Source organism: Mus caroli, unplaced genomic scaffold (assembly GCF_978045245.1).
Source record: "Mus caroli unplaced genomic scaffold, Mus_caroli_1 scaffold_4, whole genome shotgun sequence".
Lineage (NCBI taxonomy): Eukaryota > Metazoa > Chordata > Mammalia > Rodentia > Muridae > Mus > Mus caroli.
Window position 1 is genome coordinate 139,418,515 of NW_028227259.1, and position 15,772 is coordinate 139,434,286.

Below are 15,772 nucleotides of genomic sequence, written 5' to 3' on the forward strand. Positions count from 1 at the left end.
ACTGTAGCTGTCTTCAGACACTCCAGAAGAGGGCGCCAGATCTCGTTACGGATGGTTGTGAGCCACCATGTGGTTGCTGGGATTTGAACTCTGGACCTTCGGAAGAGCAGTCGGGTGCTCTTACCCACTGAGCCATCTCACCAGCCCGTGAGACAGGTTTTTATGTAGCACAGGCTGTTCTGGAAATCCACAGGACTAGACTTGCCTTTGCCTATGTCAGTCCTCCTGCCTCTTCCGATAGAGTTCTGGAGTACAGTCACATGCCGCTGTGCCCAGCCAATTTAGTTTCCATGGTAAGACAGATAGTGCAGTAGACTACCATCCAAAAATAAACCCAGACAACTGATTTGTAATAGTCACTGAAAGGTAATTAAGTGGAGAAAAGATAGTCCTTTAGCAGATGGGTTCTGTAACAACTAGATATTTTATTTTTGAAAAACAAAAAAAGTTCTTATTTGGGTGTGGTGATGCATTTATAATCCTCGAACTTTAGAAGAAAGGACAGGAGGATTACTACGAAGTTTAGGCCAGTCTGCTCTACATGATGAGTTCCAGTTAGCCAGGTATACAGTGAAAACAAAAAAATGCAGTTCTTGAACTGTACTTGGCATATGTTTTAGGCTAGCACAATTGCCCTTAGTACATAGTACATAATTATGTAATAGAATATTATTTATTTAAGGTATATTTTGCTTTTATAAATGTTTTGCCTACACGAGTGTATGTACACCACATGTGAACCTGCTAGAGCCCTAAAACTGGGGTTACAGATATTTGAGAGCCATTATATGGGTACAGAGAATCAAACCCCTGTTTTCTTCAAGAGCAACTGCTCATTTTATTTATGTAGCCCCTCCATTTTATTCTATTTAATTTTTTTTGTTGAAACTGGATGTTGCTGTGTAGCCCAGGCTGACCTTGAACTTACTATGTAGGAGATGATGGTGTAGAAGTTCTGATCTTCCTGCCTCAGCCTCCTAGGGATTATAGATTAGCGTGGTATTTCGTGGCAGATCTTTTTGCTTGTTTACTTCAGTGGTCACCCTGGGGACATGACTCTTTTGGGGCTGTATATCAGATATTTACATTATGATTCATGACAGTATCAAAATTAGTTATGGAGTAGCAGTGAAATCATTTTACAGTTGAGGATCACTATACACAAGGAACTGTGTTAAAGGGCCATAGCATTAGGGAGGCTGAGAACCATTGGTTTAGTTGAGTTTTGAAATGATGTTTTTGTAGTCCATGCTAGTCTGGAGCTCACTATCTTTTCAGACTGGCCTTGAATGCGAAGAAATCTTCCTCACCCTTTCAGGTGCTGGAATTATAGGCATATGATACTGTGCCAGGCTGGCTGATTGATTGATTGATTTATGGTGTTTTCGAGACAGGGTTTCTCTGTGCCAGGCTGGCTGGCTTATTTATTTATTTATTTATTTATTTATTTATTTATTTATTTATTTATTGTGTTTTTGAGACAGGGTTTCTCTGTGTAGCCCTGGCTGCCTGGAACTCACTCTGTAGACCAGACTGGCCTCAAACTCAAATCTGCCTGCCTCTGCCTCCAAGTGCTGGGATTAAAGGCATGCGCCACCACTGCCCGGTTTATTTGTTAATGTATATTTAGGCCTAGAAATATGAGGAGCAAAGTTTACTATGCCTGAATACTTTATATAGTTTGCATGAGTTTTTGTTTGCTAGGTGTCTTAGTCACTGTTCTGTTGCTGTGAAGACACCATTGACCAAAGTAACTCTTTTAAGAGAGCATTAAAATAGGGTCTGGCTTACAATTTTAGAGGCTTAGTCCATTTTCATCATGGTGGGAGTATGGTGGCACACATGGCACTGGAGCAGTTGCTGAGAGTTACATCCTGATTCATAGTCAGAGAGACAGACAGACAGACAGACACTGGACTGGTTTGCTTTTGAAACATCAAAGCCCACTCCCAGTGATTCACTTCTTTTAACAAGGTCATATCTTCTAATCCTTTCAAATAGTACCGTTCCCTGATGGCTAAACATTTCAACATATGAGCTTATGGGGGCCATTTTTATTAAAATCACCATATTAGGTATATTGGATCATGTTTTATATTTTTGTAGGATCTAGTTTTATATTTTCTAGTTTCTAGTTCTCTTAATTTTCTTTGCATTGCGTGTGTAGGTTGGGAAGGAGAAAATGCTCAAGGTGAAGATTGTGAAGATTCATCCTTTGGAGAAAGTTGATGAAGAAGCTGCTGAGAAGAAATCTGATGGGGCCTGTGATTCTCCGTCAAGTGACAAAGAGAATTCCAGTCAAATGGCTCAGGACCTCCAGAAGAAGGAGACAGTAGTCAAAGAGGATGAAGGCAGGAGAGAGAGTATTAGTATGTATGATGCTAGCCTTGCTCCTGAGTTGAGACGGTGCTCATTTGTTACGTAGAGATCTAGCTTTCTGTAGCAGCCACATGTACAGTTAGGTTTTTATATTGTCACGATTTTATTCATTATGATTCAAAAAAAAAAAACCACTAACATACCCACAACGTGACTTAGGACTTAAAACTCCCTAAATATTTAAGACCATTCTTAACCAGGATGGTAAAGAAAATTGGATTTCTTTTAATTTTCCTACTTTTTTTGTTTGTTGTTGTTTTTTCTTTTGAGTCAGGGTCTGAATATGTAGTCTAGACTGGCCTCAAATTTGGAGTGGTCCTCTTGTCTCTGTCTCCTGAATTCTGGGATTACAGGTATGCACTAAGATACACCTAGGACTCTTTTCTACCCTTTGTTCTTTTTGGTTGATTGGTTTTGTTTTTTTTTTTTTTTTTTTTTTCTTAATCAAGGTCTTACTATGTAGCCCTGGTTGGCATGGAACAAAGATCTGCCTGCTTCTGCCTCCCAAGTGCTGGGATCAGTGATGTGTGCCATGTGCCACCACGTCCTGCCCTCTTGCCTTTACTCCTAAAACCAGAAACATGTGCATGAGTGTAGAGAGGGCAGTAATCCAGGTAGACAAAGCACATTCTAATCCCTCCTGGTCCTCACAGTGCAGGCTAGTGTGGTGGCTTTCAGATACAGCTTTTCTGTTTGTCTCTTTTGACCTGACTCTCAGGTAGGAGCCACTAGAATTCTGAAACACTGTTAATCAAATATAATTTTTACAGATCTGGAGACTAAAATAAAACTTTATAGTTAGAAGAACTAAGAGCATTGTTCACTTGGAAAACTTCTCTGAGAATGTGTCTTAGTTTGGATTTCTATTGCTGCGATGAAAATACCATGACCAAAAAGCAAGTTGTGAAGGAGAGGGTTTATTCGGCTTACACCCCCACATCATAGTCCATCATTGGAGGAAGTCAGGACAGGAGCTCAAGCAGGAGCTGATGCAGAAGCCATGGAGGGATGCTGCTTGCTTACTGGCTTGCTTCCCCTGGCTTGCAGCCTACTTTCTTATAGAATCCAGGACTACTAGAACAGAAATGGCCCCACCCACCATGGGCTGATCACTAATTGAGAAAATGCCTTGCAGCTGGATCTCTCAAATGCATTTCCTCAACTGAGACTTCTTTTTCTCTGTGATGATTCTTGCTCAGTCGTCATGCAAAACCAGCCAGCACAGTGTTACGACATCCTAAGCCTTTATTATATACACTTAAGACTATTTAAATAAGGAAATTAACTGTCCTAGAATCCTTTTCTCTCAAAATGAGCACACAGTATTTGGTATATATGATCTGTACCTGTTGGTTGATTGAATAATTTCACCTCACTATTTTAATTGCCACTTTTTCTGCCATTCTTTCAGTTGGGCATCAAGATGTTTTGGATCCATGCTAATCATTTTAGATTCATGCTGGTCATATAGTAATAGTCTGAAGGAAACTTGTGAGACTAGTTGTAGCTGGCCTTTCGGTTTTATTTCAGCTGTGTTTTCTGCTTTGTTAGGGCTGCATATTCACACCATTTCCAGGTTCTCTCTTTGGAACTGAATATTTATTTGTAAGTTTATTTTATTTTTATTTGTGAGTGTATACCCTGTGTGTATAGGTGCACAGAGGCCAAGAAAGGGGATGAGATCCTCCGCATCCAGCGTTGCAGGTGATGGTGTGTCATCCAGCGTGGGTGCTGGGAACTGAACTGTTGTCCTCTGGAGCAACAGCAGCAAGTGCTCTCAACTGCTGAGCCAGCTCACCAGCCCCTAACTCGTGGAAATTCTGGTTGCCTGAGGTAGAAAATTGTTTTCATGAGGAGCTGACTGAGGAGGAAATCTTCTTACTCTTTCCCCTCTGACTGGAGAGTCGGTCATTCCTGAAACATTGGTACCCACAAATTGGAATTTAGGCTTTGACTTCCTTTTTAGTGTGTTTGCCTTAGTTAGGTTTTAATAACTGATATTCCTAATGTGTAGAAAGGGGAAGAGGCAGAGTTTGAATTACGTTACAGAACACCGAATGTTTTCTCTAGACAGTTAAGATCTCTGTAGGAATGTGACAAAATTCTAGTTTCCATAGTATTTTCTTGGTGGAGGAAAAGGGTTAATAATATATCAGGCAGGAACATGTTAGCTCTATATTCTTATTTTGGCTTGATATTTTCATTCTTTGGTTTTTTTAATACTGGTCCTCCTATTTGTGCCTCACAGAAGGTGGAGTTACAGCTAGGTGTGCTACCACACCCAATGAGATTCTTCTGTCCTGTTTATCCCGAGAGTCGTCAGAGTATTATCTTCTGCATACTGACGAGTGCTTGAATCCTTTGTATTAATTATGATTTAACTTGTCTGATTTTTTTACTTTTTTGTTTGGGGACAGTGACTCAATCAGGCTAGCCTCAAGCTCACTATGTATCTGAGGCGACGTTGTTCAACTCCTGATCTTTCTGGCTCTATCTAGAGAATACTGGGTATTGTTATAGGCTGTGTCGCTGTCCTTGGAACTTTTTCTTTGCAGGCTTTTATGGCAGCCTAGGACTGTAATTTGCTCTGTGACCCAGACTGACCTTACTCTGTTGAGTTCTGGGGGTTACACGTGTATCAAATACATGCTTCCACGCCTGCATTAGTGGTGCCTTTTAATAACTTATACAGGTTCTAATCAGGTTGCAGATAGCTCCTTACTTTCTGAGTACAGAGATTTGTTTTTTAAGTCATTTTACTTTTTTGAATTTTTAGAGATTTCATGTGTCAGTATTTTACCTGCATATATATATGTCTGTGTACCACTTGCATGCTCGCTGCCCTTCAAGGCCAGAAGGTGCCAGGTTCCCTCCATTTAGAGTTAGAGATGGTTGTGAACTGCTGTGTGCTGGGAATCAAACCCAGGTCCTCTTGCAAAACATCCAGGTTTTTATTGTTGTTGTTCGTTTGTTTTTAATCTTAAATTTATTTTCTGTGTATGGGTATTTTGCATGTATGTCTGTGTACCACATGCATGCAGTGCCCATGAAGGCCACAAGAGGGTATTAGATTCTTCTGGAACTGGAGTCACGGATGCTTGAGTCATCCTGAGTGCTAGGAACCAAACCCAGGTTGGGCCTCTAAAGAGTAACAAGTGCTCTTAACCTCCAAACACTCTCGTAGCCCCGGTTGTGTTAATGTTTTTGTTAGATTTAACACTGTGCTTATCCTGTCTTACTACACGTTCTTTTATCCGTGTCTTTATTTTATGTGTTTAGGTGTTTGCCTACATGTATGTGTACACCATACGATGCCTCGTGCCTCAGAGGTCATAAAAAGGCATTAGGTCTTCTGGACTGACTGGAGTTACTGACAGTTGGGAACTAACCCAGGTCTATTTTTCCAGCCCATAAGTCATTCTTTTAGGTGTTTCATGCTCACCTTCTGGAACATTCCTTTTCTGTACTTCCAGAGTATTCTTGTTTGTCAGCCTGTATTGTGGGATTGTAGGCATTTACTTACCTGATTTCCTGCATAGACTAAGCTCATGGAAGTTACAAGTGTCACACCTCATCAGACAGTGCCTGGTCTAAGGGAGGGACTGAATGAAGTTATTAGTTGTGAGTAAATAAGTTGAATTAAAATAATTTTATTATTATTATTTGCTAATTTCCTGTTGATTTGACTAGATGACAGAGCGCGTAGGTCTCCACGAAAACTTCCTACTTCGTTAAAAAAAGGAGAAAGAAAATGGGCTCCTCCAAAATTTCTGCCTCACAAATATGATGTGAAGCTACAAAATGAAGATAAGGTTGGTTAAGTCTCTTACACTAATAGATTTTAAGAAACTCCTGTAGGAGTGGTTTTCTTGGAGAAAATATGCTAAGGAACAATGTAAAGGAATGTCCTCACCACAGAGATTAAAGTTGCATGGCCAGTCAACTCTGACACTGCTTCTATAGTTGATCTTACTAGATTTCAAGCTAGTTCGTACCCTTAATACAACTTACTAATGCTTTTTTACCATTTTAAAACTCTATTGTACTCAGGGTATTGCTATGCTAGGCAAATATTCTACACTGAGTTACATCCCCAGCCCTTTTGGCTTTTACATTTTTAATTCTTCATGTGGGACTAAGGCTCTTTTGTATGTTAGACAACTACAATCACTGAGCTATTTCCAGCTCTAGTTTTTATATATCTTTCAATATGTTCAAAGTAAGGATGTATTTAAAGGCAGCTGGCAAGAGTTTATTTCCTACCTCCTGGTCATTGGAATAGAGAAGCAGGAGGTTCAGGAGTTAAAGGTCAGTCACACGGTGAGTTTGAGGGCAACTGGGCTACATGAGACCTTGTGGCAGAAAACAAAAGTTTTAAACTTGTAAATAAAATATATATTTCCTTGATTAAATCTAGATTTAAAAAATATTGGTATATTATTTTGGGTGTTTCTACACATACCCGACTAGAACTTTTAAGTTTTTATTGAAGGAGGACTAGGAAGTTGAAAATAATCGTGTGTTAGTTTTCATAGATAACCCTTTCATGTAAGAAGCAGTTCAGCCCTGAGGTTTAACCTTGGAAAAGGTCATCTATGGGAAGACCCACCAGCTGCTTCTTTGTCTTTTGCTTCTGAGATAGGCAGGGTGTTGCTGTCTGCGCTGGCCTAAAGCTGGCTGTGTTATCTGGGCTGGTTTCAAACTGGTAACAATCATCCTGCCTCTGTGTCCTGAGTGCTGGGATTAAAGATGTGCACCATTACTGCCCCATTTCCTTTGGTATTTTGGAAGCAGGGTCTGGCTATATGTTAACCCAGGCTAGCCACAAGCTCACTATCTTCCTACTTCAGCCTCTTGAGATTATAGGTGTGTACCACCAAGCATGGATCCGTGAAGGATGGATCTTTAATAATACTCCTTCTTCCTCTTTTGCTATTGAATGACTTCCTAAGATAAAGTTGTAACTAAAAAAGTTGCTGCTGTGAAGTTGAGTGGTATACTTTAATTGATATTTATTGACAAATAACCTGGGAATTATTTTGAAATTCTGTCTCAAAATTTTGCCTTGGGACTGGCGAGATGGCTCAGTGGGTAAGAACACTGTTGTTTCGAAGGTCCTGAGTTCAAATCCCAGCAACCACATGGTGGCTCACAACCACCCGAAATGAGATCTGACACCCTCTTCTGGTGTGTCTGAAGACAGCTACAGTGTACTTATATTTTGTATAATAATAAATAAATCTTTAAAACAATTTTTTTGCCTTATGTTTAATGTATAGTACCCCCTTCCCAAGATGGAATTGTGATTCTTTCCTTTGTGGATATGTGTTTTGTTTTCATTGCTTAACTGCTTCCCACCCCAGTGCTGATTTCTTTTTTATTTTTTCACCTAGATCATCAGCAATGTGCCAGCAGACAGCTTGATTCGAACAGAGAGACCACCAAATAAGGAGATACTTCGATACTTTATTCGGCATAATGCCTTACGTGCTGGTACTGGTGAGAATGCACCTTGGGTGGTGGAAGATGAATTGGTGAAGAAATATTCCCTGCCTAGCAAGTTCAGTGACTTTTTACTTGACCCATATAAGGTAAGGTCACTATTAATGTTTGACACCTGGATAAATAAAGCCTTACTAGATAGTTTCTTTTCTCCACTAGCTCATAGAGAATTAGATTCATGGCAGATTTTGAACCTTTAACTACAGATAATTCATTCAGGAACTGAAGCAGAGACCATGGAGGGGATGATATTTATTGGCTTGTTCCTGTGCTTGCTTGGCCTGCTTTCTTATTCAGCTCACAACCGCCTGCCCAGCCTTGGGGTGGCACCAGCCATAATGAGCTATGCCTTTTCACATCAATCATTAGTCAAGAAAATGCTTTGCAGATTCACCCATGAGCAGTCTGATAGAAGCATCTTCTCAGTTGACATTCCTCTTTCTGGATTACTCCAGTCAGTGTTAATAAGATGACAAAATACTAACTGGGATGTCAAAACTGAGCTAGGCATAGTGGTATGTGCCTTTAATCCTAGCACTTGGATCACAGACAGGCAGATCTCTGTTTGAGGTTTACATACAGTTTCAGGACAACCAGGACTCTGTAGAGACCCTGTTTTGGGTATGGGGGCAGAAGGAAAATTGATTTTGTATATAAGGCAAGATAACTTTGACAGTCCTATAAAGCCTGGAATATCTATAACTTAGGGGACATGTTAATAGAAACCAAGCATTTCCCTCTTTAGACTACATTTTTCCCTCCTTGAATTGTCCATTTTGATCTTTAAATTATTTTTATGTAATTAAGTGGGGAATCTGAGGGATAATCTAATTAGAACCAAGTAACAGTGGGTGATAAACTAAAGAGTTTGGCTTAGGATTTCTTTTTTTTGTTTGTTTTTTTTCTCTCCCATCTTCCCTCTCTTGTCTCCATTCCTCTTGCCCTTTCTGTATGAGGTTCTGGGCTCAGTACCCAGGACTACAACAAAACAAAACCGAAAAATACCTTCTCAGCTAACTTACTGGCTAAAAACATAGAGGCTGAGATGAACTCTATATAAATTGCCCTCAACCTCTTGCTATGTTGTCATCAGTGAATTAGAAGAGTAGAAAAGCACTGAGTGGGGGCGCGCACACACACACACGACTTCAATCCCAGCACTCAGGAGGCAAGTGGACCTCTTGAGTTCAATACCAAGTCTCCATAGCAAGTGCTAGGACAGCCAGGACTACGTGTTTTCAAAGGAAAACAGAAAACAAAAAAACCAACCTAATGGAATAAAACTCAGATTTGTGAGGAGGCTGGAGAGATGCCTAACTGATGAAGAGCACTTACTTCCTGTCTAGAGGCCCAGATTCAGCACCTGTCATCAGGTAGCTCACAACTGCCTGCGGCTCCACCCCCACAAATTTGACACTTGTGGCTACTCAGGACACCTGCATTAACAAAGTATTGTAATTGGTCTAACTGTTAGATATGCTATTTTTATTATTAAGTTCAGCTTCAGATTGATTTGCTGCAGATTGTTTCCTCCTTGTTATCAACGAAGAAATGTTTTCTTTGACTTATGTTTCTTTGTCCTGATGGTGTTATGTTCTTTGTGATGGGAACAAATAGAATAATAGCCACTTTTTTTCTTTTGGCCTCTCATGTTGCTGTCATAAGTAGTTAGCAATGAGAAAGGGCCTTCACCAAAATATTTTTTCATTCTTTTTTCTCCTCTATATTAATCTTATAGAACTCTGCTGAGTGGGAATAGAGGAGACCCTCAGCACATAAGTGGTTTTATACTTTTTCAGATCCCCCTGAGTCCAGCCATGCCGGCTCCCATTTGGCTGTGACTACCCAGCATGCTCCATGCTGAGATGATCCAGCTACTGAAGGACTGACTGCTCACGCCGGGAGCCGGCCTGTTGGGAGGGGGTTGGGTGAGTTCATTTCTTTCATTTTTCAGAAAAAAAAATTTTTTTTTTATTGAAAATAGAGACGAGAACTCTTGTCATTTAATGGTCCATATTATTTCTTAACATTGTGCTTCCAAATAAATGTGAAAGCACCTTATTGTAACTTTGAATTCTTTTACCAGTTCTAATGATACCTATTAAAGGTAATCTGTTTAAAATGTTGGAACAAAACTGCCTTGATTAGTCTCTTTCCTTCCACTTTAAGCACCCACCTGAGCATCAGCAGGAGTGCTGGTGTGTGCAGGTCCTGTTGCGCAGCTGTTAGGGCTGCTTGAACAGGGGCAGCTTGAGCACATACACTTGTTTTCACTTGATGCTGCCATTGCAGGACAGTCTCAGAAGTACACTGCTCTTTGAAGTACTCATAGTAGTGTTGTCTATGAGGGGACCTTAAATAAGTCATCCTTTTTTGTTTATTTCTCATTAACATTTTGATAGTTAGTCCTGGGAAACAAGTAGGAAATTGTACAGTGGGGAAAGATATTCCAGGAGTCGTGGCTAGAGTTCCTGTTCTGTACGATGGTAAACCTCTGTCCTGAAAGTGGTTTTGGGGAACAGAACATTCACTTTTAATCAGGCACTGGTAAGCAGCCAGCTAAAAGCCTAACCCTGCAGGTCTTCATCCTCCCAAGGGGCTGGATGAGGGGCATGTGCCAATATCGCCTGTAATTCTGAAAAGTCAGCTTGGGCTTTAAAGTTGGCATTTACTCATTTAGTCAAAAGAGGAGTTTAATCATGGTCTGTTCTCTCAATCAAACTTTTTTGCTTTTGGTTTTACTGTGGTTCTCTGGGTTTGTTTCTTTGATTCTGTCTTTAATGTTTGGACTGATCCCCCTCCTTTCCCTTCTGAGTGCAGGGATAACAGGCATGTACCACCATGCCAGTTAGCCCTGTCCATTCAAAATGGTTCCTCGTGCATAATTGCTGCCTGTAGTAGAAATTATATAGTAGTCTTTTTCCTGTTAGCTAAAATGAGTTTGACTATTTCATTTAGTTTGTATTTTAGCTGTCAACTTTACTGTTTTGGCTTGTTTGGGTTTTTTGTTTTGAGACATGGTTTCATGTAGGCCAGGCTGACCTTGTCCTTTCCCTCCTGCCCCTGTCTTCCAGGTGCTGGGATTTTAGGCTTTTACACGCCATACCCGACTTAAAATTATATTGTTTAAAATATAAAAATCAGTTACAAGTTTTGATACATATTTTAACCATTAACTCCTGTTGTGACCAGTGAACTAGGTTCTAACCTCTGAAGTCTTTTTGGTCTGTTTTTGAAAGGAGGTCTGACACTGTAGCCTCATTTGTTGACTGAGGAAATCTCCCAGTTTTCCAAGGTGGGATGTCAGAGGCAGGAGCAGTGGCTTGCACTTATGACCCCAGCATTCAAGACACAGAGGCAGGAGGTTTTCTAAGTTTGAGGATATCCACCTTCCAAGTAAACAAAAGGACGGAGTCGCTATAATGACCAAGATAGTCTTGAGGAATTTCCCATGTGCCTTTTTGCTTTATTTTTGATACAGTGTCTCTCTCACATTATGTAGTCCAGGCTGACCTCAGACTCGTATATGACACTTCTGACCTGACAGTCTTTCTACCTCAGCCTCTGGAGTTCTTGAATTACAGGTGTGAGCAAGCATGCTAAGCTGCCTCTTAACTAATTCTGTGTGAGGGAAATGAGGTGTGGAAGCTTGAGGAGACAGAAGGTGTAAATGGAGTAGTGGGAAGGGAGATGGACTCTTAAGGGAACGTACTGTGAGAGTGGGCTAGCTAGGGTCTCTTGGCGTGCCAGCGATGGATGTGTTGTAGTTTCTGTTCTAACCATGTTTACATGAACATGAACAGCTTGGGGCAGAACAGATTGGGAAGGAAGTTGTTTGTTTGTGTGAGCTAGATTGTAATGATTGCCTAGAGTTAAGTTTAAGTGAGGAAGGGTGGGAAGCCAGTCATGGTGGTCCATGCCCACCTATACCCATCTCTTCCTCAAGCTCAGGCGCATGGCTTTTCCAGAGTCTGAAGACTCTCTGGGCCGTTATAGGGAGACGCCGTCGTTTTGTTTACTTGGAAGGTGGATACCCTCAAACTTAGAAGTCCTCCTGCCTCTGTGTCTTGAATGCTGGGGTCATAGGTGCGAGCCACCGCTCCTGGCTCTGACATCCCACCTCTAAAAAAAAAAAAAAAAAAAAGACAAGCTGGTCGTGATGGCGCACGCCTTTAATCCCAGCACTTGGGAGGCAGAGGCAGGCTGATTTCTGAGTTTGAGGCCAGCCTGGTCTACAGAGTGAGTTCCAGGACAGCCAGGGCTACACAGAGAAACCCTGTCTTGAAGAAAAAAAAAAAAAAACAAAAACAGACAAACAGGTTAGGATCTTGAAAATGTGATAAAATTAATGGATTTAAGGTTTTGTAGGATACTTTGGGGGTGGGTGGGCTGCACACACCTAACACTTGGGAGGCACAAGCAGGAGGCTCTCTTGAGTTAAAGGCCAGCCTGGTCTACAGAGGTAAATCTAAAACAGAAGGGCTAAAAGGGAAACCCTGTTTCAGAAAACCAAGACAAAAGTCTTGTGAGATTGGAGGATTGTAGACTAGAGTGGCTGAGAGAATGAAGTGGGTGGGGCATTCAACACTATACACAGTCAGGACTGGACTGCAGCTCAGTAAGGTATACTCGTGTCTGAGCACCTAAGTCCAATCCCTGTGACTCACATGGTGGAAGAGAGAGCCAACCCCTTTGTGTTTTCCTCTGACGTCCTCCTGCATAGCACCACACAACACATATACTCAACCCACATAAGATAAACAGCGAAATGTGTTAAAAGAATTTTAAGAACTGTATAAAATAAGTGAGGATTCAGAGTTCTTGTAGTTAATATATTCTTAGAAGTGAGTTTTTCATTGTGGGAGAGAACAAAGAAGAGTTTGAGAACCCAAGAGCATAGGCCAGGAAGGTTCTTTATCTGAACAGTATTATTACCGCTCTACATAAGTGTGTTTTCACAGGAATGTATGCCTCTGGGTCGAGACTAAGCATTTATATGGTATACTCTACTTATAGAACAAATTATTGAAGCTGACATAAAATTAAAGGTTGAAAAATCTAACTGCTATTTCAAGAACAGGATTATACCCTCTGGATATGTGTGTGCTGTTGCCCCCCACCCCCCACCTTTTCAGGGACAGAATACAGGGTTTAGGAAGGTGCTGTGCAGTTGACCTGCACCCTCAGGTTGAGAGTAGCACTTCTTGAAATCTTAGATGCTTCTGTTTTTAGATCAGTTCTTTCCTAATCTAGGGCCCATGGATAGACTTTGAAAACTGTATGCATAATTTTTATATGTTGTTGCTGGAGAAAGTGTTCATAGAGTTCAGTAAAATATTTGAGAGCCACTAGTGCATGTGGAAACATAAAGCTAGATCTAACATTAGGGGACGGTAGGTTTTGGTTGCACTGCTGGAGGTAGAGCCCAAGTCCTCACATACTCTAGGGAAGCATCCCATCCATCACTGGGCTGTACAGTCACAGCGCACATTTGGAGGGGTGGGGGATATTGAGACAGTCTAATGTAGTCAGGATGTCCCCAGACTTCGTATGTAACAAATACAGACTTGAAATTTCTGATTCTCTTGCTTCTACCTCCTAAGTTTGGGGATTGCTGATACTGCCTCCACCACATCTGTCAAGTGTAGCTTTGCTTTCAGACAGGTCTTACTATGTTGTATCGATGGATGTGTGGCTTTACAGTGCTTAGATACTGCTTGCTACACATAGTTTTAAAAGTAATTTTGCTCCTGTTCTTAAATTTTAGTATATGACTCTCAATCCCTCTACCAAGAGGAGGAATACTGGATCTCCAGACAGGAAGCCCTCAAAGAAACCTAAGAGAGACAGTTCTTCTCTGAGTTCCCCACTAAACCCTAAGCTGTGGTGTCATGTGCACTTGGAGAAGTCGTTAAATGGCCCACCACTCAAAGTAAAGAACTCAAAGAATTCCAAGTCTCCGGAAGAACATTTGGAAGAGGTGATGAAAATTATGTCCCCCAACAACAACAAGCTACACAGCTTCCACATTCCTAAGAAAGGCCCAGCTGCCAAGAAGCCAGGGAAGCACAGTGACAAACCTCTGAAGGCCAAGGGCAGAGGCAAAGGCATCCTGAATGGACAGAAGTCCACAGGCAACTCCAAATCACCCAGCAAGTGTGTGAAGACTCCTAAGACCAAAATGAAGCAGATGACTTTGTTGGATATGGCCAAAGGGACTCAGAAGATGACCCGTACTCCACGGAGTTCTGGGGGTGTGCCAAGGTCTTCTGGTAAACCTCACAAACACCTGCCTCCTGCAGCTCTGCATCTGATTGCCTATTACAAAGAAAATAAAGACAAAGAGGACAAGAAGAGTGCTCTGTCCTGTGTTATCTCCAAAACAGCACGTCTCCTCTCCAATGAAGACAGAGCCCGTCTTCCAGAAGAGCTCCGGGCTCTTGTCCAGAAACGCTATGAGCTCCTGGAACATAAAAAGAGGTGGGCCTCTATGTCTGAAGAGCAACGGAAAGAATATTTGAAAAAGAAACGACAGGAGCTAAAGGAGAGGTTGCGGGAAAAAGCCAAAGAACGGAGAGAGAAAGAAATGCTGGAGAGGTTAGAAAAGCAGAAGCGATTTGAGGACCAGGAGTTAGGTGGCAGAAACCTCCCAGCATTCAGGCTGGTAGATACCCCTGAAGGGCTCCCCAACACTCTTTTTGGGGATGTGGCCCTGGTGGTGGAGTTCCTGAGCTGTTACTCTGGGTTGCTCTTGCCCGATGCTCAGTACCCTATCACTGCCGTGTCCCTAATGGAAGCCTTGAGTGCAGATAAAGGTGGTTTTTTGTACTTGAACAGAGTGCTGGTCATCCTGCTACAGACCTTACTTCAGGATGAAATTGCAGAAGACTATGGAGAACTGGGGATGAAGCTGTCAGAAATCCCCCTCACCCTGCATTCTGTCTCAGAGCTGGTCCGGCTCTGCTTGCGCAGGTGTGATGTCCAAGAGGACAGCGAGGGCTCAGAAACAGATGACAATAAAGATTCCACACCATTTGAGGACAATGAGGTGCAAGACGAATTTCTAGAGAAGCTGGAGACATCAGAATTCTTTGAGCTGACCTCAGAGGAGAAGCTACGGATATTGACAGCTCTTTGCCACCGTATCCTCATGACATACTCTGTTCAAGACCACATGGAGACGAGACAGCAGATGTCTGCAGAGTTGTGGAAGGAGCGGCTTGCTGTGCTGAAGGAGGAGAATGATAAGAAGAGAGCAGAGAAGCAAAAGCGGAAGGAGATGGAAGCCAGAAATAAAGAAAATGGCAAAGAGGAGAATGTGCTGGGCAAAGTGGACAGGAAAAAAGAAATTGTGAAGATTGAACAGCAAGTGGAAGTGGAAGCAGATGACATGATCAGTGCTGTCAAGAGCAGAAGGCTGCTTAGCATGCAAGCTAAGAGGAAGCGGGAAATCCAGGAGAGAGAAACAAAAGGTAAAATTTGTCCTGAGAGGTTCAGGAAAGCCCTTTCATGGGTAGAAGAACTGAAAGTACTAGAATAATGGTAGGGTAGCTGTCATAAACTGGCACTCATTAAGATATTTTTGTTCTCTCATAGTTTTGAGATAAGATCTTAATTAGCTTAGCCTTTCCTGAAACTTACTTTGTAGCTAAGCCTCCTGCTTCAACCTACAGAGTATGTTAGGATTACAGGCATGAGCTGCCATGCTTAGCTCAACAGCTTTGTGTGCTGTTGTGTGTGTGTGTTTGCGCGCGAGTATGTGCATGAGTGTGTGCATGCATATGTGTTTAGGTGCTAGAGAGATGCTCTTGCAGGTGAAGTTCACACTTCCAAAGGATCCAGCGTCCTCTTCTTGCCTCCACAATCATGCAGGTGGTACATAGACATAGGC

At 41.8% G+C, this 15,772-nt stretch overlaps 1 protein-coding gene across 3 annotated transcripts in view; it reads left to right on the forward strand.

Annotated features, from left to right (window-relative positions):
• The window catches only part of Baz1b (bromodomain adjacent to zinc finger domain 1B), a 62,353-nt gene that overhangs the window by 18,586 nt on the left and 27,995 nt on the right, over nt 1–15,772 (forward strand). For all 3 annotated transcript variants that reach the window (XM_021162486.2, XM_021162487.3, XM_029477264.2), the window contains exons 4-7: nt 2,168–2,369; nt 6,070–6,191; nt 7,773–7,970; nt 13,649–15,353. In XM_021162486.2, the coding sequence (XP_021018145.2) occupies nt 2,168–2,369; nt 6,070–6,191; nt 7,773–7,970; nt 13,649–15,353 (2,227 nt within the window). The remainder of the gene's footprint in view (nt 1–2,167; nt 2,370–6,069; nt 6,192–7,772; nt 7,971–13,648; nt 15,354–15,772) is intronic.